Raw genomic sequence first — 24,086 nt, 5'->3', positions numbered from 1 at the left:
GCCTCAGCCCCTAAGCCTCGCTGAAATTGACCAGACTGGACCCGCCGCCCACTCGGCCACTCGGCCACTCGCCCACTATTAGCCAATGTGTGCGCAGGCGGCAATAATTAGCAAACCAAACAGCATACACAGAGCAGAGAGCAGGGAGCAGAGGGCAGAGGGCAGCCGGCAGCCAGCAGGCACCCAGATGACATACAGAGGCCGCAACATGATTTGCATAAGCCACACGCAGAGGCTACGCTAGATTACGCATACGCCGCATTGTACAAACATCGCTCGCAGCAACTCAATTATGTGTATTCGTGTATTGGTAAAAGTATTTAATGGTCAGAGTTAAGCCACTTTGCCCGACATCGAGTTGATAATGTCCACAATGCTCACATAGGTGCCCACCACGCCGCCAAAGATGCCGAAGAGCAGCAGCAGCAGATTGGCAACGAGTCGAATGCCACACGGCCCATAGCCCGTCTCGTATTGCACGCAGATCTGGAGCAGAGCCGGAAAGATGAGCCCCAGCACGGACAGGCAGAAGGAGCCGACGAGCGAGAGGAAGAGCGACAGGTCCGGAATGGCAACAGCGCAGCCAACTGAAAGAGCAACCCAAACCAAATGCATAAATAAATCAGACTCTCTCAGCTCCCATCACCTGCTGCTGATTCACTTACAGGTGAGCAGCACGATGAACGCCCGAAAACACAGCTCATAGAGCGTGTGCTTTTTGACATTCGCTATCCGCTTGCTCAGGAACTGATTCCACACGATGTGCGCCGTGACATAGCCCTGCAGTGCATACGATATGTATGTGGTGATGGCGAAGAAGATCTTGACCACCTGAGCGAGGCTGCAAAACGAAGAGAGAGAGAGGGAGGTATAGTGGGAGATAGATTATAGTACACCATATATGTAAAGCCATACATACACTTCTGTCTGGGGTATATTGAGCGTGATGCTGCCCAAAGCATCGTCGCCGTATTTCCAATAGCCGAAGAAGCCCAGAAATATGTAGAGACTCAGGACGATGGCCATGCCCCAGTTCATGATGCCGCAGGGCTGCACATAGGAGCGCGGCGTGGCCATGTTCTCCTCTATAGCCAGGATCTAAGGAAGGAACAACGCTCTATTATACACACACATACATATACATATACCTATATCAACTTACCACGCCCACCGCCTCCAGAGCGAAGAGCACCGTGCCAAAGAACGTGGGCAGCTTGGTGTAGCTCACAAAGGCCTCGCGCTCACTGAGCGGCGGCAAGTTCTCAAACACATAATATAAGATGATGCCAAAGCCTACAAAGAGCAGAGAAACCCCATCAGCGGGGGTTAGCTACAGAGTGGAAAAGGTTTCACGTACCCACAAAGAGCAGCAAGTTGGCAGCACTGGAGAAGGGCGCCAGCACCTTCAAGTTGCGTATGCTGAAGATCAGCATGAGCGGAATGATGAGGAAGCACATGTGCAGGCGCACGTCCAGGACAACGAGGTACTCATCCACCAGCTGCTTGATGCTCTCCGCTATGAAGACCACATAGACACAGCAGATGCCAAAGTGGTAGAAGGCCAAGAAGCCATCCACAAAAGGGCTGGAAGACCGGCAAATAAAGAGATTGATGAAGGAATTCAGAATATACAAATTAGCTTTGCCTGGATAGACTATAGACAGATTATATAGAAAGAAAGATGAACAGCAGCTACATTGATCGATAGATATAATAAAGATATCATGGATAAATGATAAATGTATATAACAATGGATAGATGATATAAGTGTGGCAAGAAGGAATAATGGAACTGGTAGTTTGATAGATTGGTGGATTACAAGATTGATAAGATTGGTATTTATTTATTAGAATAGAATTAGGTAGAATGATATATTAACAAATAGAATGAAAGAATGAAATAATGATGATTGATCATTCGAGATCAGTAAAGATGAATAAATGTATAAGTAAATTGATTGTAAAGGATTAGAAACATAGTTACAATAATGATATATCGATACACATAAAGATAATAATCTAATGATGTATGTGTATATACAAAATAAATAACCAAACTCACGAAGCAATTGGCGCCAGACATCGCAGCATCGGCGGACCCTCCTGCAGGCCGAGTCGCATGGACTCGGAGAAACTGATGTAGGGCACACGCTGACGCTTGCAGAGTACATACATGCTGTTGATCTGCAAACGGAAGATAAGTTAGCTGACACACGATAAACAATGGGCGAGACTCACCAATATGTGCAGACAGTAGAGAGCCAGCAGGCCGATAATCGCTGTCAGAACAAATCCGTTCACATAGCCCGCATGCGCAAAGGCGCTGGGCATGGCCAGGACTCCTGTGCCGATGGAGGCTTTCAGGAAGTGCGCAAAGGTCTGCCAGTTGCTGAAGAAATTTAATAATTAATATTAATTATAGATGTTGAAGTGAGTGTTCTCTCTATCGCTCTCTCTCCCTCTCTTTCTCTGTTTGTTTACTCACTTGGTTGGATTCTTAACTTTACGATGCATGTGGGGATCGTAGTCGTCAATGTTTGCCTTGGACGTTGGCATCGCAACCGAATCATTTTTGATATCGTTTCTAGGAGAAGTTCAAATCAAATTAGTGATTTTTATAATGTCGATTTCTTATTGCCATTTGGCAATGACTCCGTGAGTGTTTATTAGTTGATTAATTCGGACCCAAGCACAAAAACAATTGTAAATTTTTACTGACCCAATAAATGTGGTAATTGTATATAAAGCGGTTATCATTATTGTCTTTTAATAATGTAAAAACATGAAAATATAAAAATGCCTCTAATTCAGCTCAAAAGATAATATAACCAAAAAAATAAATAAATAAATAAACAAACAAATTCGTGACATTAAAATTAAGTTAAATTTTTTTTAGACCAAATTTTATAATTTATGGTAGCAAAGGCAAATAAACAACAAATTGCTATTGGCCATGTTGATTGTCGCTTGTTAGCTCATCCGTTAGCTAAGGGCTCTTGACTATAGCTTCGGATAGGTAGATTGTCTAATTTACTCACTGCATTACTGTTTGTGGAAGCTACTCGGCTAAAACATAAATCGTTTATCACACACGGAAGGCTATTAAGATAAAAAGATACGACTAGGATTTACGTCTATTCTCTTCTAGTTCTGTGGGACGCACAACCAAACGATATGCCCAACGCGCAGCTACTAAACGGTGAATGCGCGCCGATTCAGCTCGAGAGCCCCGAAACAAGTGAAACACATACTAAAGTACAAAATCGTATTAATTCATCAAAACAATTAAAACGAAAAGAAATCAAAAAAATGCAATACCATATATCATTTCTATATAATATGTACATATGTATACAATGAAGTTTCGTACACCAATTCATACTTGCCTGACTCGTATATCCAGAATTTGAAGATTAATGGCATATTGATTCTGAGGTTCGGCTATACATATTATTTGCGATCAGAGCTTTAGGCGAACAGAGATTATGCATTTAGTAAAGACTCCAACCAAAAATGAAAACTGCTTTGCAATTTTTAGATCATTTACTAGCTATTTAAATGTAGGTGACCTCAGAATTTATATATTTGCGAATAAAAGAAGGCAAGGTACTTTTTAGAGCACTTTAAAAGATAGTCAAGACACACAACCAAAAATTGAAATTCTGTACGAAGGCACTGCGCACTGCAGTCTAGACATTAACCTTATATGCGTTTGCTTTTAGTCTAGACAGCACCCAGCCTCTCAACAAAAAGCTATCTGCTAATTCACTCAATCAACTGAATTAAGTGCTTTAAAGCGATCTATTTGCCTTAGGAAAGCTTGCTCTCTTTGATTGTCTCTCTTCTGCTGACTCTTCGTCTGCTTACTTCCACAAATACTTTTACTGCTCACCTAATATTTTTTGTTTTTATTCCTCGTTCAAAAGCTGTTCATAACAGACGTGGATTTCGCTCGTCTCTCTTCAAGCAAAAAAAAAGCTATCCGGCAGCGGCAGAGAAAATGCTAAAATATTTTCATATATAATTCAATAATAACACACCATAACTAATTAAATGTGTTTCAAGTGCAATTTTATTCAATTTTTCAATTTCAACCGGTTTTCATAGAAAAATTTTCCCACTTTTTAATGTGCAGTAAAAAGTGCCGCGACAAATTTGTTAAGCAAATAAGTTATCTTATATTTTATATATAGAAATTAAATTTACATATAAATGTGTATGTGTTTGTATAAGTGGTTGTTTATTTGTTTTATTGCTATATATTAATAAACAAATAGATTAAAACAAAACGCAGTGCGAAACAAGAGGAACATAAATATCAAGCAATAATAAACCAACACCAACAACAACGACAACAATAGATAAAAGCTAAACAACTATGGTCTACTCCATAAAGGTAAACCCCAAAACAGAAACATGTCCCCTTTCTTTGTTCCTCCGCCCATGTCTAAAACTTGTTGCTAAGATTTAGACCAAAAATGACGCTGTCTACTTTAAACTTGTTTCTTAGACTTTTACTCGCTGCCATCATCGATCGAGTGAAAGATCTCTCAATGTGTGCAATGTATAATGTATAAATCCTTAATCATTTTCTTGTTATGAAACAGCGGCGCGATATCGCCGAGCACACTATACTATATACATACATATGTGTGTATGTATGCTAGATAACTATCAATAAAGCCTAGTTAATGCCAGAGGCGTCTGCATTTATGCAAAATAGTTTTAGAAGGCGGCTCTGTCACGGGCGATTTAGTGTATATGCATGTCGGATAAAGCCCGGATTGTATGAATATTTAGTTCTACATATAGCACCTAAATTAGCTTAGAGTTGTTTAGTTGCTATAGGAAGATATAAGCTTCCGGTAGACTATAAAAGCTTAAGCATAGCCCTTACCGAATCGTATTGTCGAAATAGGCAATTGTTTCTAAAAAAAAAAAAAAGTATATAACAAAAGTGTAGCTGTACTAAAATATACTTTTGGGGAACTTCCTCACACTTCGAATATCCCTTAGTCACAAGTAAAGCTGTTGTTCAATCCCAAAGTCACTCTTTTTGTGCAAGCAGACCTTAGAACAATTCTATGCGACCTATAAATAAATATTACTAGCAATTATTTATTCAAGCGAATGCGAGACATGTTAATTACCATTCGGTCGCTTTGCCTGGCTGGTCACTATATGGAGCGTTTACTGTGACGTAGGCATTGCCCTGCTAATCGGAGTGATTGACTTTGAATATTAGTTTCCTGCTATGGCCAGATAGTTTATCGTCAAATTATATCAATAACATTCATTTCATATATTTCAGAGAGATCTCCTTGTAACTTGAGTGTGCTGTTGATCTAAAATCAATAACTAATTATAAAACTACAGAACATGTTAGCTAACATGTACGACTGCTTTTAGAGGCTGACGTATAAACAATTTAATTGCATAGACTAAAATAATTATAATAATAGTCTCTGCCATTAGGGCCGAGTCGTGATCTCCAGTATAGAATACTGTTTCCATTTCCTATTTTCCACTTTTTTGCTGACCCTTTCAACTCGCATTATTGTTGCACGCGATCTCTCAGACCCGTTACTGGTAGCATGTACGATTGATCCACAGAATAGATGCTCAAGTTGTCAATTAAGGGGCGTAGCTCAATCGAACAAGTAGACCTTAGAGATCTAGGCACTCACCTCAACTGCTCCGACATAGGTATTCTATAAGTTGCATACTTAATGATAAGCCTCAAACATTTCATAAGCTACCTGGCGCCGTATCTCAGGTCTCGCTGATAGCGATAAGTCACTATAAACATTATTATTATTATTATTATTATAGTTGTCGGGCTAGCCTATGTCGCTCTGGACAACAATTTGTATGGTTAGTGTCTAGCTAAACATGACGGTGGTAAGATGTTTGTGATGAAAACTATTTCGTACACATTGGAAATATTACGCAGAATACCTAGGTCTATTTGAAATGAATCATGCGACACGATCGGTACCTTGGGGGTGCCGTTATCAGAAAAGCTAGTCTCGGTTATTTTTGGTACAATAACAAAGGAATAAAATAACAAAATACTTTTGATTTGCCAGCTGCTCGATCGGTGCCATAAAGAGAAACGGCAAACAATTTCAGATACGAAGGGAATTTCATTATAAAGCCTTTTGAGTAGTCACCTCTGTAGACCTGGGAACAAATTTGCACTAAATATAATTATTACTCTATATTCTATAACTCTTCAACTCATTTCTATGTTTTCCCGTTTATAGAACAGTGAAACGGGTGAATTCGAGTATTTTTACACCGACTCAGCGCGCATCAAGCAGCCGAAATATGATGAGGAGACAGGTGAGCCGGTTAACGATCAGATGAAAGTGCGCTATCGCAAGCACGGCAACTTCCACGTGCCCAAGCGTTATTTGCGCGGCACCATCTGCGACGAGGTGGACAACGTATTGGCCAACAAACACCACGAGGACTGGGATATTACAGCAAAGCATGTGATCGGCAGCAAAGCCATGAAGAGCACTTCCAATGAAAAGAAAACGAAGCCCGGCTACGAGCGGGAGGATTACATCAAAATGGATGGCGTGAGCAGCGTAAGTCGAACATGGTATTTCGCACAATCCTAAGATAATTAACTAACAGCTGTTTTTATCCGTAGAACATCATATTGGGCTATGAACGCAACTCCTTCCTGCTCTTCCTGATACCTACGCTCTTCTCCTGGAATATCTTTCTGTGGGGTCTGCTCTCTCTACTGGAGATCGGGCTGCACATGATGTCGCACTACAAGAACTCCCTGACCATGCAGAAGACTCTATATTTTCGCAGTCCGCTTCACGTGCTCTCCTCACAGTTCTGTGCAATCTGTCGCAACGAGTCGGGCAGCAAGTACAATCGCACCTTCGACATACTCAACGAACAGATGCGCGTGGCGCATCGCACCGCATTGAAGAACATGGCCAAGGCCATAGGCTGAGTTGCAAACGCACTTATAGCTTCAACAATTGTAAAACCATTTTACACTTTAATGGTAATAAAAACAAACGATTATTGTTTCACGTTTAACAACAATAAATGCACAAATATATCACCTGAGTACCTGAACAGTATTTCTAAATAGCCTTCTTTCTAATCGCAATCGCGTTCTAAACGGATATCTGTCCCATGGGCTTAACGTTGGGCGAGACGCTGAACTTGGCGCCAGTGCAGGCCGCAATGTCGTCCACGGTGTAGCCCTCGCCGAACTCCAATAGGGTCAGACCCACGCCCTTTTCCACCTGGAACACAGCCTTCTCCGAGATGATCAAATCGACGACACCCTTGCCGGTCAACGGCAGCGAGCAGCTCTCAAGAATCTTAGGCGAGCCATCGCGGGCATTGTGCTCCATAGTGATGATGACCTTGGTGCCAGGTGCCGCCACCAGATCCATAGCGCCGCCCATGCCCTTCACGAGCTTGCCCTGCAACAAATGAATTACATTAGTGAGCTGAGTTGATTAATTTTAATCCCTCTCTGTGTCTCTCTTACGGGTATCATCCAGTTAGCCAAGTCACCTGTTGCCGACACCTCCATGGCGCCCAGAATAGTCAAGTCTACGTGGCCACCACGAATCATGGCAAAGCTATCGTCGGAGCCGAAATAGGCAGCACCTGGCACTACTGTAACGCTCTCCTTGCCTGCATTGATCAAATCTGGATCGACTTGGTCCTTAGTGGGGAATGGGCCCAATCCCAAGATGCCATTCTCCGACTGCAGCATCACGTTCATGCCCTGTGGTATATAGTTGGAGGAGAGAACGGGAATGCCAATGCCCAGATTGGCGTACATGCCATCGCGGAACTCTAGAGCCACTCGCCGAGCAATGCGTTCACGCAAAGCTTGTGCCGGACTGACCTCTGCCGCGGGCTGGCCTTGTCCTTTCGGCTCTGTGATGCGCAGACGCTCCACGCGCTTGTTGTAGTTGGTGCCCTTGAAGATGCGCTTCACATAGATGCCGGGCACATGGATCTCGTCTGGTGAGAGGGCGCCCACAGGCACAATCTCCTCCACTTCCGCGACCGTAATCTTGGCAGCACGGCACATGGGCGCATTGAAATTACGCGCAGACTTGTTGAAAATCAAATTGCCCAGGGGATCCGCCTTTTGAGCCTTGACAAAGGCAAAGTCAGCGAAAATGGACTCCTCCATGACATAGTTGCGGCCATTGAACGTTTTCACGGGCTTAGCTGCGCTCGACTCAATCACTTTGCCATTTTTGTCATACTTGATGGGGGCGCCGCCCTGCTGCACCAGTGTGGCATACCCAGTGGGTGTGAAGAAGGCGGGTATACCCGCACCGCCAGCGCGAATCTTCTCCGCCAATGTGCCCTGTGGCGTCAGTTCCACGGCTAGCTCGCCGGCCAGGTATTGACGCACTAGCTCAGTATTCTCGCCCACGTACGAACCAATTACCTTGGACAACTGTTTCTGTTTAATCAGCACGCCCAAGCCGCAATCGTCAACTCCTGAAGATAAGGTAGATAACGTTAATAAAAAGATTTACAAGAACTTGGAGGTGTAATCAGCTTTTTGCAATGGCTGGCAACTCTGACAGTAGGTTAATAAACCGACGAACTAGTTTTAATAATCACTTCATAACTGTATATGCCACCACTGTAAAGTGTTGGCTACATGTCCAGGCGTTTGCTAACAGCCGTCAGTGTTTCAATATACAAGCCACCACTGTTAAGCTAGCCTGCGAACCAGTTTCAGTAACTCCATGCTAAAAGCTGATATACTGTTATAATTTATTTACCTCCATTATTGGACACTCCAGTAATGTTCTTGACGCCCTTCTGCTTGAGTGCCTCAATCATCTTTTCGGGTATGCCGCAAATGCCGAAGCCACCAAAGAGAATTTTGGAGCCATCCTTAACGTCGGCCACCGCATCGCTGGCCGATTCGTAGATTTTGCCCTGGCGCTTGCCCGCAGTCGAGTAGCAGGCAACGAGCTGAAAATGGAAAGCAGGTGTGATCAGGTGCTTAAATTACATTCAGTTCTAGCACGTCATTTGCATACTTGTTTGGCACGGATTTATTTGTGGAGATTGTTCTATGTTGTTATTTGTGCGAAACTTACGTAACAAAGTAATTTTAATAAATTAGCGATGCGTGTGGGGTGGGGGAAACAGTTCGTGTGGGGCGACAGCAATCAAAATATCGCTTATCAACATCGTCAAGCAACAAGGCAGCTGGCCAAGCTGTCCCTAACGGGGCTTATCTACTGAATCTGAACTCCAACATTTTTATTAGTTCGACCTGTTGCGCTCTGTGTTTTCATTTTCGGCACAACAACATGTGGTTGAGAAACACCTGCCTTAATATTGTTTTTGCATTCCATTGCATATGGACCATACAAAGTATCTACATATGTTATTACATTATCTATTATGTATCTATATCTCGCTTACCTTGAACGTTAGGTTCTTGTTGCCCAGGCGGTTATATGCAACTAAGCCGCGAAACATGATGTTCTTATTTACACTTTAATAGTTAATATTTGCGGTTTAAACAATCAATTTAGCACTTTGATTGCGAGTTTCGCATAAGAACCCAACCGCGATCAATTAAAACCCAACACTGCCAGCTGCAGACTGAGCCGACAGCCTTAACAGTATCTACAATGTTATTAACAGCGCGCACTCACTGCTATCGATTAATCTGTACAGAAACGTAATATATCGCTAGAAAACTATCGAGCACAGCTGATTATTGCAATAACAAAGCAGTTTTCAAAACACTTTTGTTTATAACAATAGAACGCACGCACGCAACCATATACGCGCTCTAAGAGCAAAGATTCCTTTAATACCCAAGAAAAAATCACGCTAATTGTGAAATTTGTGAACCAAATGAATTGAACTTACAGTTTAAACCAAAATGGCGTATTAAATTGTTTTTGTTGCCTGAGGCTTTCGGTACTTTTTTTAATTCTTCATTTTTTTTCTTGTTTTTGTGCAAGGTCTGTTGATTTTGTGCTTTTATATACTATGTATTCATACACACTCATACATCACAGTGTCTATTTCATGACCAGCGTCATCAACAATTTACGCAGTTTATAAATTCAACTTTTTCGGTGTGAAAGTTGTTGATTTTTGTTGTTGTGGATTTGTTGTTGTGGATTTTATGTTGGTGTTGCTGCTGTCATCGCCCGATAAGCGAAGATTTATGATTGACAATCGGTCAATTCATTAATTATGTATTTTCTATTGATCAAGCGCTGAAGGGGCGTCGCGTGCAGTCTGCTTCTAGTTGGCTCTCTTATCGTCAATTCTGCGAGCATTAACCGTTACATTAACCGTAAAAGGCACGCATCATTGCCAGCTGTTTACTCTGTATGCTCTATACCGCCAGCCCCGTCGCTCCTCGGCATCAACAAATCATGCCACTGAGTACCCGGCTTTGGATTCGCTTGACAACCGAATACAGTGGCATTTGTCTATAAATAGCAAATCGAATAGTTTTCCTGCATCAGCAACAACAACAACAATATCAACTGTAAAAGTTTTCCATTGTCGTTCGTCCAAATAATCAGCTTCACCGGCCTCTGTCTTTCTGCTGCTGCTGCTACTGCAGCAGCTAATAATCTCAGCAAGTAAACGATGCATTTGCCCCGCCTCCACTCGGTCCCTCTCCCACGCATACGCACGCATATTTACACACAAATGCACTTAAATACTTATATTCGTAATTTACTTGTTTAATTACAGCTGGCAGGCAATCGCTAGCACTTTGCAGCCTTTCTCTCAGTTCTGTTCCAGCGCTTATTGCGGCCACAACGTTGTCCGATGCTCGAACCTGACAGCACATTAGCCGAAGAACTAGCCGTCGCCCTAGCAGCAGCAGCAGTAGAAGACAGCAGGGAGCGTGCGTTCTGCCATGGCCAACGAGCAGCAGCCGCAGCAGCTGGAGGAGGAACAACGTCAACTGCTGCTGCAAACGCTGAACAGACTTTGGAGCCATTATCTGCACCCCTCCGACTCTGAGACAGTTGATAAGCAGACGGCGAGTGTCAAGGTTTGTATGCAACTCGGATATCAATTCAATGTGCACTTGCTCACATTATCAGCTACACTTGCAGGAACACTGGCTCTGGCAGCTGCTGTATCATTTCCAATACTTGGACGAGCAAACATTGCGAGATGCGCAGTTTAATAGGTAAGTGGAATGCAATAAGAGATAATTCAATATTAATTAAATTGCTCTACATTGCAGCAATTTCAATCAGCTGCCCGAAGAGCTCTGCTCTTATTTGCTGGAGCAGGTGTATCAAATCATCAGCGCAGCGAAACGTTCGCAGGAACCCGAGCAACCAGACAAATGCATCAAACAGCTGCGAAAACAGCATAACCTAGCCCAGGTGACTTATTTATATATACATATATACATATTGAATATAATAATATATATTTATTTATATTTAATATAATATATTCTGATATGATTCATTGCAGCTTATTTTGAGCACACCCAGTGATTGCAATAAGATTTTGGCATTGAGAACTTTTCTTACTAATGGCTTGGGTCAACATTTGCTCGCCTTTCTGCTGCGCGTGCAAATCAAGGTAAGCCTAGTTGGACTCTGCTTGGCATAGTTCTTGTTATCAGTGATTGTCTTTTCCAGCACATTGCTTCGCAGAAGAGCCTCTGCCAGTTGTGCATCAATCTGTTTCCCAATTGCAAATGGAGTGCTGTAAATGCCCCGCTGCAGCCCCTGACCAGCATTGCACAGTTCATTAGTAGCTTTCACCTGAATTCGCAGCGCAATAAAACGCGTCGTCAGCAACAGCAGCAGCATCAACTACAACAGCAACCACAGCAACCACAACAACAGGCACAGCCCCAGCAACTGCAACAGCAACAACACCCCTTTGAGATTAATAGCAGCTTCAATGAATTCAGAAATGCTTGTAAAACGAGTGATGAATTGGCGCTGCTGCTCATTCAGTTACTCTCGCGCTGCATCGATGCTGAGCAGGACCCGCAGCTCAGTGTAACGGTGCACAACTTTGCGCTGGGCCATTTGTGCAGCAGCTGTGTGGATGAGTGCGAGCAGGAGGCGAAGCTGCCCGGCAGCAAGAATGATGAGATAATTAAGTTTGAGCTACTGCAGCTGATTGCGCAGTGTGTCAACAATTTCTACATGCACGAGCAGCAGCCCAGCTCCTTGGACTTTAACAGCCAGTGCAGCCAGCTGCTCTATGCGCTAGCTGCCAATCGCAGCAGTTCGGTGCTGTCACATGCTGTGCTCTACATTATATTTGGCACTCTGCACAATCTGGTGGAGTTCGGCTCTCAGCATCTCAATCAAATCGATGTGAAGCTCTTTGACGCCTGTTTCGATGTGCTGCAAGAGGCGGCCGCATCCACCACCTGCACCTCGCTGCTCTTTCTGCATATCTACAAGCTGCTGCTGCGCCTTACGGATCATCTGTCGCGCCAGGAACAGCAGCTGCAATGCCTCATGGAGAGCAGCACCTCTAGCGCTTTGGCCAAGCAGCAGCAACAACATCAGCCGCCACGCTACAAGCGTCAGCGTCACAGCCAACTTCACTGCACGGAGCGCTCGCTCACCTGTTATTTCCAGGGCAAACTTTATCAGCTGTTGCCCAATCTGGTGCCGGAGCTGCAGGAGCACACCGTACGCTCGCTGCTCCGCACCGGCAGCTGCTGCTGCCACTACAATGCGACCAACTATGCCACCTGCCTGCGCCTGGCCACCCAGCTCTCTGGCAGCTATCAGAAGTGCACCTACAAGTTCCTCCATTACAATGTGCTGCACACCATCTTCGTGAAACGCTCGCCCCAGCATTGCGCCGTTTGCGAGGAGAAGCTCAAGTCGCCGGCATTTCACATGCAACTTCTGGGCATCTATAAGGACAACTATCGAGCATTGTTGAACAGCGGCTCGATGCTGCTCTTCCTGAAGCATCTGAAGCATATTGCCTATTTACTATCGTATGATCTGGCCGCTGGCATTCTGGCCGAGGTAGCATTACCCATTTTCCGGCAATACAAACAGCTAAGTGAGTGCAAGACCAAGACGACTGGCGTGCATAAGCTGCCGCGCCTGCAGTTGCCCTGCAAGCTGGACAACTATCGCATTCTCCACGAGTGCCTCAGCATTTTTGTGATGTACCTGAGTGACATACGCCTCGTCAAGGCCTTCTACAACGAGGAGAACATTGGCTACATGCAGGACTTGCTGTGTGTGCCGGAGCTGCAGCGCGGCGTCTGTGATCTCATCAAGGTGGGCATCGATAACATTGCCTTTCTGGGTGACAACAGCCACGAGCAGATCGCGCTCAGCCGTCGCCTCATACAACTGCAGCTGAATAGCAGCGATCGCGCCTCACGATTGTTCCAGGCGCTGCTGCACCGATGCGCCAAGCGCTCGAATGTGAAATTCTGGCTGGAAGACTCGGCCAATACGTCGCTGTTAGAGGGTCACAAGCCGGTGGATATTCTATATATAACCGCACTCCAGTGGACGCTCAACTATGAGCTGCTCAAGACCAGTCAACTGTTCTACAATGAGTTTGCCAAAATCTACTCGATACCCGTGGAAATGACGGTTGACGATGACGACGACGCTGACGAGCAGCAGCAGCAGCAGCAACAGCAGCAGCAGCAACAGCAACAACAGCCGCAGCTGGAGCAGGAGGAGAAATTGCGGCATGGCGATAAGACAATCATTGACATACTCAAGCTAAACTACAATGCACTAAGTTGTTTTCTAATGCTGCCAAAAGCCGCAGTCGCCGTAACCTCAACCGCAGCGACAACGCCAGCGACGACGCCGACAATGCCGTCCATTCGTGGCTCAAGTTCATTGGAGGCGCTCGTCTCGCAAGTACAGCTGCCGTTCAGTGTGATGTCAGCCTCCGCGACGACTGCAGCCAGCTCGGACTACGCCGATTCCTCCCTGGACTACGCCTCCATCATCAACAACTACGCCGAGCAGCCGGCATTGCCTTCCTTTCTGCAGCACCTGCAGTCTAGCCAGCCGGACGAGAGTATTGTGCTCTTCGACATACGCGGAAGCAAACCCAGTAGCAACAATAGCAGCAACAACAACGTTGAATCAGTGCCACTGGCAGTGTCCAGCGTCGTGGCAGAGGATGAGGCAGCTGCTGCCGGACTAATTAGCAAGCTGTTCAATATTGTGGGCTCCCTATTCGGCGGCAGCACGGGCTCCCCCGAGCGACGCTCGACGCCTGAGCCCACTTTAGACATCGATGCAGATTTGTTTTGCCTCTACGAACCGAATGGGGAGTGCAAGAAACTGCTACTGAAACTCTTCGAGGCGACCATGGCCATATGCATCAAGGGCTTTCAAAACGAAGAAGGTGAGTCAGTTGGCCAGACACGCTACAGGCGAGTGTGAACTTGGGTGTGGGTGTTTCAGCAATTGTTCCCTCAAGTGCTCAGAATTCTCTACTGGAAAAGGGGCATATTAGCTAGAGACAGTGGAAGGTGATAAAACGTGAATCGGTTTTATTGCAGATGAACGAATGTGAACTAATTCTATTTGTGCAAGTTTAGGAATTTAGATATGTATTTACTTATTTTAGTTATATAAATATTCTTTTATATTTTTATTTTTTATTCCCACTACTATAATTGCCGTGTAGCAAGCCTTAGTATGGAAAATTGTGTTTTGGCTACTGTATAGTATTCCTTAGTAAAGAAAGTTTCTAATGTTTGAGTTCTGGCTGCAAACCCGTTTGCAGTTCTGATTTCTCTGCCACAGTGCAGGTCATCTCGGTAGCTCTATGCCAATTCTATTGCCGGTTGCTGTTCACATTCCGCGGCTAATGCGTTTCCAATGCAATCGACGTTGACTAAGGCCGGCGCGAAGCCTTAGCAGTGCCCATGAGGCGAGAACAAAGCGCACACATTCACACACACACACACACACGCGCCAATATACACACACGCACTCACACACACGCGAGCTTAGAGCGAAGAGGTGAGACGTGATGGCGATAAACCTCATAACGGCGCTTTGTGGTTCCTCTAAGAGTTAATTATAAGCCAGTCGAGTTAGTCAGTTAGTCACTCACTCAGTCAGTCAGTCGGGCAGGCCCTGAGTTACTTTGGCCATAATACGAGCGCTTACAACGCGTGCATCTGGCCTCAGACGAGATTGAATTTCTCTCTCGGAGAGTGTGAGTGTGTAAGTGTGCGTGTGTGCTTGTGTGTGTGTGTGTGTGTGTGGGTGTGTGTGGCTTCGTGCACGTGTGTGTGCGTGTGCGTTGCACACGTTACAGACGTATTGACATGGATTGTGGAGCATTCCACACGCTCCGGCAGCAGCAGACGACACTTTTGCTTTGGCGCTCGGCCAACGCTGACGAAGTCGTCATCTCCAGCGATCTCTGTCGATGTTTTCACAAGATAAGGGCGCGCTAGTTCTTATCTAATAGTAGCTGTCATATCTCGTATCTCGCCTCTCCTGATCAACGGCCATTCTCTTTCATTTCGTCGTTGCAGTTGAGAAGATGCAGAAGCACCTGCGCAAGCTGAAGGCCATCATATTGAGCAACGCCTGCAGCGACTGGGCGGAGCACGGCGAGCAGCATGCCCGGGACAATGCGGTCATACAGGCGCTGCAAACGCTGCTCAAGATCGCCGAGCTCTCGAGCACACACAACGAGCCAGCGGGCGTCGTGGCGAACAGCCCCACGGAGGCATCCGCTCAGTCACGACCACGTGCGCGCTCCTTCAACAGCGGCTGCGTCGAGCTGCCCAGACAGCAGGCGGCTAAGCTGCCGGCCAAGAACTCGCTGGCCACACCGCCCACCCCTCGACGGCGACCCAATTCGAGTGATGCCGCCATTGGGGACGCCGATTACTTTTCCACACGTGCCTCGCTCAGCTGTGCCGCCGACAGCGAGCTGGAGCTGAGCGAGAACGAGCAGGAGTTCTATCTGACGGCCGACGAGGGCTACGAGGCAGACGGCGAAATAGCTGAGCTGAGCGAATCCGAATGCGAATTGAATGGCGGCGGTGCGGTGGCCAACGAATCGTGGACACCCTTCCTGCCCTCTTCACGCTATCGCAGCCACATCATGCACGAGGGCTTGAGCCAGCTGGTGGTGCAGATGCTAGTGGAGCTGTCGCTGATCTGCATGCGCCAGCCAGCCGGCTGGACAGAGAGCCTCACGCAGTTGGCCAATCGCTTGTTTGTCATTCGCGACTATCTGGGCGGACCGTTGTGCCTGCTGCGAGGATTTGCGCCTGTGCTGAGCAGCAGTGATGCCAAATTGCGAGGTGAGTAAGGCTGATTATCATAAATAGAATTATCTCACACCAAGTGCACTCCCACAGAACTGCAGCAATCCATATTGGAGCTCATCAGCCATCTGAATACGCCAGACGTGCTCAACTGCTACTTTGGCATCCTGGCCAGCAAGCAGCCGCCGGTGGAGCTGCTGATGCGGCACATGCATCACATCTGCGCTGGCGGCCTGCGCCGAGCTCAGCCCTGCATGGAGCTGGAGTTTCCCATCGCGATCGATGGGAAAATCGTCATCACAGCGGATCCCTTCCTCAGCGAGCAGATTGAGCGCGTGCGCCTGCAGCATCAGCGCTGTCAGGCGACGACTTTGTTTACTCGTGCCGCCTGCATTGTGCCCGTGACGCAGACGCGCCTCTGGCAGCCGGAGGGGCTGACGCTCTCGCTCTGGCTGGAGGTAAAGGGCCAGCAAACGAATCGCAGCTTCACACAGCTGAACGATGATGAGACGCGCTACTCGGGCGAGGACTCAACAGTGAGTAGAGTCCTTCAGTTGCTCCACATATTCAACTGACCAGCTTCCTTTACTCTAGAGATGCCATCTCGTTTCGCTGGGCAGCAGCGCCGCCATGCTTAGTATCTACATCAGCCACAATTTGCAGCTAATCTTCGAGCTGGTGCGACCTAATGAACCGTTGCCAGCACGCGTCGAGGAGCACATGGAGGCCACCAACAGCGAACTGCCGTCGCAGTCGAACAGCGGTAGCTTCCGTCATGCTCTGAAGCAAACCAAAATGGCGCTGCTCAACAGCTTCGGCCAGATGCACCTGCTCAACGGCAATCAGGCGGGCCACGAGGCTGGCGGCTACAGCGACGGCGCCAGCGTGCAGCTGCAGCAGCCACGACTGCCGCGCAACAAATGGACGCATCTGGTGTTTGCGTTGCAGCAGCAGGCCGATGGTCTGCAAGTGGGCGTCTTTATCGATGGCCTGGAGCAGCAGACCCTAAATCTGCCCTTTCACAACTTGCGCTTTGCCTCCCGCAATCACAGCTTCCAGATGCTGGCTCTGGGCGAGGGCATAGCCGCGAAGAATGGGGTCAGCAACAGCAGCTCCTCGCGCTCCACTCTTGATGGCAGTGCGCCGCGCTACGCGCTGTCCAATGTGGTGCTCTTCAAGCGTCGCCTGGACGATCAGAATCTGATGATCAATCTAACAGCTATGGGACCGGACTTCACCGAATTCACCCAGTGTCAGGTGGCCAACTGGAAGCCCAACTATGGGCATGTGCAGGTCGGCAAGCTGTCCACCTGCAACTTTGGCAGCCACGCGGACTGCATGAAGGTGCTGCGACAGGCGCGCGTCCTGGTCTACACAGCCCAGCAGCCGGATCTGGTCATGTGCCACGATGTCAGCCAGGAGCTGGACATGGCCTGCTATGGACAGCCCCAGGGTCACATGCTCTACGGCGAGCTGCTGCAGCATCAGCCGCAGACGCTGCAAACGGCGGTGCTGCTCAGTGGCGGCCTGTCGACCATGCTGTATCTTTTTGCCAGAGTAAGCTGCAGATTATTTGATTTTGAAGCAGATTTAACTAATCCATTCTTTTGATTTCGCCCAGATTGTGGAAGTCTCCAGCACAGCCACCACCCAAGCCTTGGCGCTGGATTTGCTGCTGCAGCTGGCCCACTCGGATGCCCAGCTGTACACCGAGTTTCAGCGTCAGGATTATCTAGCGCTCATTGGGTATGTCATCAAGTCGGAGCGCTGCTCCAAGGATGTACAGCTGCTGCGCAGCATTGTCAACAATGCCTGCTCCCAGCCAGTGATCAGCCGCAAGGGCGACGTGCTGCACGTGAACGATAATACGACGGCCACGCTGATCTATCCGCGTCTGCTGCTCGCTGTGCTGCAGCGCTACTCGGACTGGCATCGCTCTGGGGCCACACATTCCGATGTGCTGGACATGCTCTTCCGCTGCATTCTGGCCCTCAGCCGGGACAAGCATCCGCAGCGCGACTTCAACATGGAGCAGCTGCAAAAGTCTGGCCTCTTGCGTGCGCTGCTCAATTTGTGCAAGGTTTATGTCATTGAGTCGCCCAGTCCGGTGCACATATCGCCCTATGCCGCCGAGTGCTTTGTCCAGATCTTGGCCGTCTTTGGCGGCTCTCCGCCAGCGCCTTCATTGCTGGATGAAATGATGAAGCTGCTGCTGCTGCTCCATAGACCAAGCGAGTGCTATGTCACGCATGATCGAACGTATTTTTACTTTCTGCTGACGCCGCAGATGCCAGTAAAGGAACGCTCGGTGGTGGTTGCCAATTTAAGCCGCGTGACCACATCTTTTCGACGACAGACACAACCGCCCGTCCAAGAGGTCGATGCAGAGCGCGCGGAGCGGATTCGACGTCTGCGTCGACTGCACGACACCGCCTCAGCTTACAGACGGGGTCTCAATGAAATGGAGGATCAACTGGAGTTTATAGCCGACTGCTCAAATCTCAACAAGGCTGCACTGCGCCTGCTGAACCCGGTGGAGGCGACACGCTGGCGCATCAAGTTCAAGCGCCGCTATCCCAGCCCCAGCCAAAGCCCCAAGCATAGCCCCAAACGCAGTCCCTTGAAGGTCGCCCGCAGACGCGCCCATACACATCCGAGGCCCTGGCAACCTGCGGTCCATAGCACGCCAAGCGCCACGCACGTAACGCCGCTGCCTAGTCGCAAAACCGACTTTTACGATCAGATGGGCATCGTGACGCTGCAGCAGCGACTGCTCATGTTGCTCAAGGACTTCCTGTGCCTGCTGCCCGACTCTGCCGTGGACGAGGTGCTGCGTCATTATGTGAAAATCGAATTCCTTCTGGTGCTGGCCAATCAACGCAGCTGCGCCGTGCGCACTGCCATCATTCAGTTGCTGGCGGTGCTGACCAAGCGTTTGGCTCCAGCGGAATTGATCGCTGCCTCGAAACAACTCTATCCGCTGCATCTGGCCAATCAGCTGACCATTCATGCCAGCGATGTGGCTATGTTTGAGGCATGTCTCTCCTGGGTCAGCGATCTGCATGGCAGCCTCACAGATATGATTAGCTCTGATGTCACTTTGGGCATACGCCAGCGCTTCGGGCTGCAGTCCTTGTTAGCCATTTCGATGGCTCTGGGCAACAGCAGCTGGAACTCGGAGCCGCAGCGCGTGTTCAAAGCGCTGCTGCATCTCTACCTGCAGGTGAGTGGGTTGCTTATGGCATTCTGTTGAATCTCATGCTCATACTTCTCCGTCCCTTTACAGAATCCCGATGAGCAGCTAAGCCTCGTGGAGGCGGGTCTGCTGCAGTGCACCGTCAAGGCGCTGCACCAGCTCTATACGCTGCGCCTAGGCCAGCCCAATATGGATCAATCCATTGTGGAGCTGCTGAATGGCATTGGCGAGCGAGCGCTCAAATCTGTGGGGCAAATCAATGTGAGTGGCCGTTCGTAATCAGTTGTGACCATGTTCTAAATTTGATTAACTGCTATAACAGCTTGTGTGGGACATCTTAAACATGCTGGCCTTCTACCAGGACAAACAGCCGCCGCTGATTGTGCGCAGTTTTCGTGCTGTGCAGGCTCAGCTGCAGTTCCAATGGCTGAACCTGTTCTTCGAGACCTGCACTGGCAGTGGCTGCAGCAATGGCTATCGCTTGCGCAGCAGCCTGTCCGACTGCTCGCTCAGCCAGTCGGAGTGCCGGACGCGTATGGAGCTGCTTATTGATCGCTGCACCCAGTTCTTTACGACAGGCGGCAGCCAGACCAACGGCAGCAACTACGTGGCCAGCAGCCAGGAGCTGGCTCTGTTCGAGCTGCTCGTCTCCTTTGGCATAGCCAACAATCAGCGCTGCAACAACTTCATTGCCTGGGGTCTGCAGCCGTCGCGTCCCCGCGATCTGCGCGCCTACATTGTTGATGCACTGTGGCGCACATGCCAGGATGAGTTCCAGTCCTCAATCATATGCGATGTGAAGATGATCAAGGCGCTGCTGTGGCTCAGCCTGATGGAGGATGTGAAACCGCCCATAGAGAACTTACCCAATCTATGCAAGGCGCTGGGCATCAACGAGAATGATTCCACATGGAACCTGGAGCACGAACTGGAGCGCCTGGAGCTAAATCGCAGCACTGTGGCAGCCAAACAGAAGCAGCTGCTGGAGAAGACGCTCTACAAGTTCGAGCCGCTCGTGCAGCACTGCATTGAGACCTCCATGGTGACCACCAGGCGCGTGGCAGAGCTGCAGGTGAGATGCTTTGGTATGATTGTTGATGAACTTGCTTAACTTTTAATTGTCAACAGAATGCGGAGCGTAAGCTTCTCATGTGCCACATGAAGGACTATGATGACACAAACACCTATACCAAATGGCTGGAGATAATACGCCGGATGACCCACGAGGGAGCGCCCTGGTACTGCAACGAGCGTGCTGAGTGGTAAGTGAATGAAATCTCTCTATATCCGAAATCCACTAATCGGTATTATTGCAGTTCCTGGGAGCTGGATGACACGGAGGGGCCATCGCGTGTTCACACACGTTTGCGGCGCTGCCACTTGGATATTGATCGGCGATTCTTTATGAACGACTACTGCCCCGGGCAGGGTCAACGCGAGGAGAAGGATCAATATGTGCGTCCGCTGGACTATTTGATAGCCAGCTACGATCAGCAATTGAATATATCACTCAATTCGCAAATACTCTATAATTTTGCGGCAAAATTTTTGCCCGTTGATGGTGAGATCGATGGCGAGATAATTATAACTGATCTGAAGCTCTATTTTCTGGCCACATATCGTTGTAAATACTTTAATGTGAACTGTGATATATCGAACATAACTGAAATTTGGCTGAAGCGCTACCAGCACCAGGAGAAGGCCTTTGAGATATTGCTGGACAGCAACAAATCGCTGTTCTTTTCGCTGCAAAACGCCGACGACTGGAAGATAATGCGCGAGGTATTCTGTGATAAAATTGTAACCATGCCGGACAACTCCAAAGTGCTGGCCATAACGCAGCAGTGGCGCGAGGGCCTGCTAACCAATTGGGAGTATCTGATGACACTCAATCAGATAGCTGGACGCACCTACAACGATCTCATGCAGTACCCAGTCTTTCCCTGGGTGCTGGCCAACTACAGCTCCGAGTGCCTAGATCTGCGCCAAGCGCAAAATTTTCGACGACTCTCGCGACCCATTGCGGTGCAGCTGGAGAAGAACGAGCAGCACTACATAAACAACTATGCGGTAAGTAAAGCAGATTAAGGAAATGTCGATTAGATATTAATTCATATATATTTCACAGTACATCGAAAGCACGAATACGAACATGGGCTCATTGATCCTGAAGCCGTATCACTATAGCTCCCACTACTCAAACTCTGGCACCGTGTTGCACTTTCTGGTGCGTGTGCCGCCTTTCACCAGCTATTTTCTGCGCTATCAAGGTAATTTGAATTCACCCAGTAATTCACCTTTGGACTAATCGAATGCTGCTCCTTAACAGACAATAACTTTGACCTGCCGGATCGCACTTTCCACGCACTGCACACCACGTATTGCTTGGCCAGCCAGGATAGCTCCACGGATGTGAAGGAACTCATACCGGAGTTCTTTTGCCTGCCTGAAATGTTTGAGAATTTTGAGCGCTTCAATTTTGGCTGTCGTCAAAATGGCGAAAGGGTTGAGGATGTCACACTGCCCGCCTGGTGCCAGCGAGATCCGCGTCTCTTTGTGCTCATCCATCGGCAAGCGCTGGAATCGGAGCTGGTTCGCAATGAGCTGCATCACTGGATCGATCTAATTTTTGGCTATAAGCAAACAGGAGAGAGCGCTGTTGAGGCCATTAATGTGTTCCATCCCGCGGTGAGTTGGCGTCTTAACTTTTCCATATTCCGATTATCATTTTGCCCTTTTCCAGACCTATGCCGTTTTCCTCGACTCTGAAATTAGCGATCCCATTGAACGTGAGGCAGTCAAGACTATGGTGAAGACTTATGGGCAGATGCCACGCCAGCTGTTCAAGTCGCCACATCCCTCCACCAAAGCGCTGGACTATGCTCTAGTGGACACGCCCATTGTGCCCAGTGTGAAGGGATTGCGTTGGGGCGTCTACGTGGGCTCGCCGCAGCTGAAGGCGCCGTCGTGGGCCATCATACACAAAATACCAGGCACCGAGCATCTTGTCAGCTTCAGCAACACGAATGTGGTCTATGCCTTGCCGGCGCGAGCGGGAGTTATGCAGGGCGCCGAGCCCGACACCTATAATGTGATTTCCTGGGGCTACGACGATCGCATTGTGCGCATTCAGCCGCTGAACAAACCACAAGCGAAGCCCAAGAATCTGCTATATAATGACAGCTTCGATGACATCAGCGCTTGTGGCTGTGATGTGAACTCGAATCAGCTCTGGTTTGGCCACAAATCCGGACGCATTAGCGTCTACAAGTGCGCCAGCGGCATGGATGGCCAACAGCGCGCGACCACCAAGAGTCGTCAGAGCTATGTGCGTGGATTGCGTCTATCCTATAATTCAGCATTCCGCAAGATGACCACCAAGAGCACAGGCTCTGGATCTGGTGCTGAAGCATCCGATGACTCGGGCAATCTGCATGCCACCAACTCGTCTGCCTCTATGTCCTCATCTGGAGTCTCCTGCAACGGCGATGCACTGCAGCGCGATGGTGCTGACTTAACCTGGCTGGGTCCCACGTTTCTGGTGCGGCACACGGATGAGATCACTTGTATTGCCCTGTCCGTTGAGTTTAAAATCGCTGTGAGCGCTGGACGTGACGGCATTGCCGTCATTTGGGATCTCAATGAGTGAGTTAAAATCGATAGCTAAACAGTTTCACTTACTAATCGTTTGCCCTCAGCTGGAGCTATGTTCGCACTATTGCACGTCCTGCGGAGATTCATCAGTCGCCCATCACGCATGTGGCCATCAGTCCTACCCTGGGCGACATAGTCACCGTGCACACAATGCCCCAGCAGCCAATAAATGCCAATGCAGCAGCATCGCTCGCAAAGCAGAGTGCAGCGGACGAATGCTTCGAGGTGACGGAGGAGAGCCTGGATGATTTTGTCAACGTCAACATCAATCCCAATGGCAGATCCATACTCCGTCTGCACTCGGTCAACGCCCGCTACGTACAGCACCTGGTGCACGAGGACCGCATCCAGGCTGTGTGCTATTCCTACATCAAGGAAGGTGTCGGAGTCAATGTCATAGCCACCGCTGTGGAGGGCGGCTTCGTCCGCTTCTGGTCGAGTTGGAATTTGAGTTTCGTCAGCGAGCTAACAACAGGCACAGCACCCATTCACAGGTGAGTGGAACCCAAATTAAATGGATAACATATTTAAAATTTATTTTGCTTGTAGCATCATTTACTCTACGCATCAGCACTTGGTGGTGTTAACAAAGGACTCCCACATCCAGGTTTGGGAATCGGAGGGTCTCTACGGCAACGCGCCAAAGTTTCCCCAAATTGTTTATAAGTAAACAGCCGTAAACTAAACCTACAATTAAACTCAAAGCATATCAATGACAGACACATAAACCAGAGTAGCTGAAGAATCAAAATGATATCGAGCCCAAGTCACGTGGAATTCCATTCTGTAACTAATGACCGGCTTCAATTAAATACATATACACACACACATATTAGTTTTATAGCCATAGGTACATAAAGCTATTGAAATACACTTTTCTACCAAACAACTTTTATAAGTTATAAAATTTTTGTTTGTTTTTTCATTTATGGCTAAAATGCTTTGGCAGCT

At 48.1% G+C, this 24,086-nt stretch overlaps 4 protein-coding genes across 9 annotated transcripts; 2 read left to right on the top strand and 2 right to left on the bottom strand.

Moving 5' to 3' along the window:
* Window positions 1-281: 281 nt before the first annotated feature.
* acs (arcus) lies at window positions 282-3,225 on the bottom strand. Its single transcript, XM_089467920.1, has 9 exons — window positions 3,039-3,225; window positions 2,486-2,584; window positions 2,239-2,389; window positions 2,063-2,184; window positions 1,358-1,584; window positions 1,163-1,293; window positions 920-1,098; window positions 666-841; window positions 282-587 (listed from the first exon to the last, which is right to left on the bottom strand). The coding sequence occupies exons 1-9, from the start codon at window positions 3,041-3,043 to the stop codon at window positions 334-336; spliced, it is 1,344 nt and encodes a 447-aa protein (XP_089324046.1). The 5' UTR covers window positions 3,044-3,225; the 3' UTR covers window positions 282-333.
* Window positions 3,226-3,901: 676 nt separating this feature from the next.
* Window positions 3,902-7,112, top strand: LOC108612293 (uncharacterized). 2 transcript variants are annotated; one of them, XM_089468018.1, is made up of 3 exons: window positions 3,902-4,396; window positions 6,267-6,596; window positions 6,662-7,112. In XM_089468018.1, exons 1-3 carry the CDS (start codon window positions 4,379-4,381, stop codon window positions 6,977-6,979), a joined length of 666 nt encoding a protein of 221 aa, XP_089324144.1. In that variant the 5' UTR covers window positions 3,902-4,378; the 3' UTR covers window positions 6,980-7,112. The 2 variants fall into 2 exon arrangements, with proteins under 2 accessions (XP_089324144.1, XP_017860660.2); XM_018005171.2 differs by lacking the exon at window positions 3,902-4,396 and adding an exon at window positions 5,831-5,901.
* Window positions 6,993-9,657, bottom strand: SCOT (Succinyl-CoA:3-ketoacid CoA transferase). Its single transcript, XM_018006951.2, has 4 exons — window positions 9,454-9,657; window positions 8,799-8,994; window positions 7,532-8,508; window positions 6,993-7,463 (listed from the first exon to the last, which is right to left on the bottom strand). The coding sequence occupies exons 1-4, from the start codon at window positions 9,508-9,510 to the stop codon at window positions 7,149-7,151; spliced, it is 1,545 nt and encodes a 514-aa protein (XP_017862440.1). The 5' UTR covers window positions 9,511-9,657; the 3' UTR covers window positions 6,993-7,148.
* A 73-nt stretch (window positions 9,658-9,730) lies between these two features.
* mv (lysosomal-trafficking regulator mauve) lies at window positions 9,731-24,042 on the top strand. 5 transcript variants are annotated; one of them, XM_089468004.1, is made up of 19 exons: window positions 9,731-9,960; window positions 10,756-11,062; window positions 11,127-11,203; window positions 11,261-11,405; window positions 11,500-11,610; window positions 11,670-14,394; window positions 15,542-16,321; window positions 16,379-16,821; window positions 16,880-17,842; window positions 17,907-19,508; window positions 19,572-19,742; window positions 19,804-20,553; window positions 20,610-20,743; window positions 20,798-21,551; window positions 21,610-21,751; window positions 21,811-22,169; window positions 22,225-23,126; window positions 23,180-23,629; window positions 23,685-24,042. In XM_089468004.1, exons 2-19 carry the CDS (start codon window positions 10,925-10,927, stop codon window positions 23,803-23,805), a joined length of 10,767 nt encoding a protein of 3,588 aa, XP_089324130.1. In that variant the 5' UTR covers window positions 9,731-9,960; window positions 10,756-10,924; the 3' UTR covers window positions 23,806-24,042. The 5 variants fall into 5 exon arrangements, with proteins under 5 accessions (XP_089324130.1, XP_089324129.1, XP_089324134.1 ...); XM_089468003.1 differs by having other exon boundaries at window positions 9,731-10,004; XM_089468008.1 differs by lacking the exon at window positions 9,731-9,960 and adding an exon at window positions 10,099-10,121.
* Window positions 24,043-24,086: the final 44 nt, after the last annotated feature.

Source organism: Drosophila arizonae, chromosome 4 (assembly GCF_054131065.1).
Source record: "Drosophila arizonae isolate 15081-1271.41 chromosome 4, UAZ_ARI_1.0, whole genome shotgun sequence".
In the NCBI taxonomy this organism is placed as follows: Eukaryota; Metazoa; Arthropoda; class Insecta; order Diptera; family Drosophilidae; genus Drosophila; species Drosophila arizonae.
This window is presented reverse-complemented; position numbering and strand designations above follow the sequence as displayed.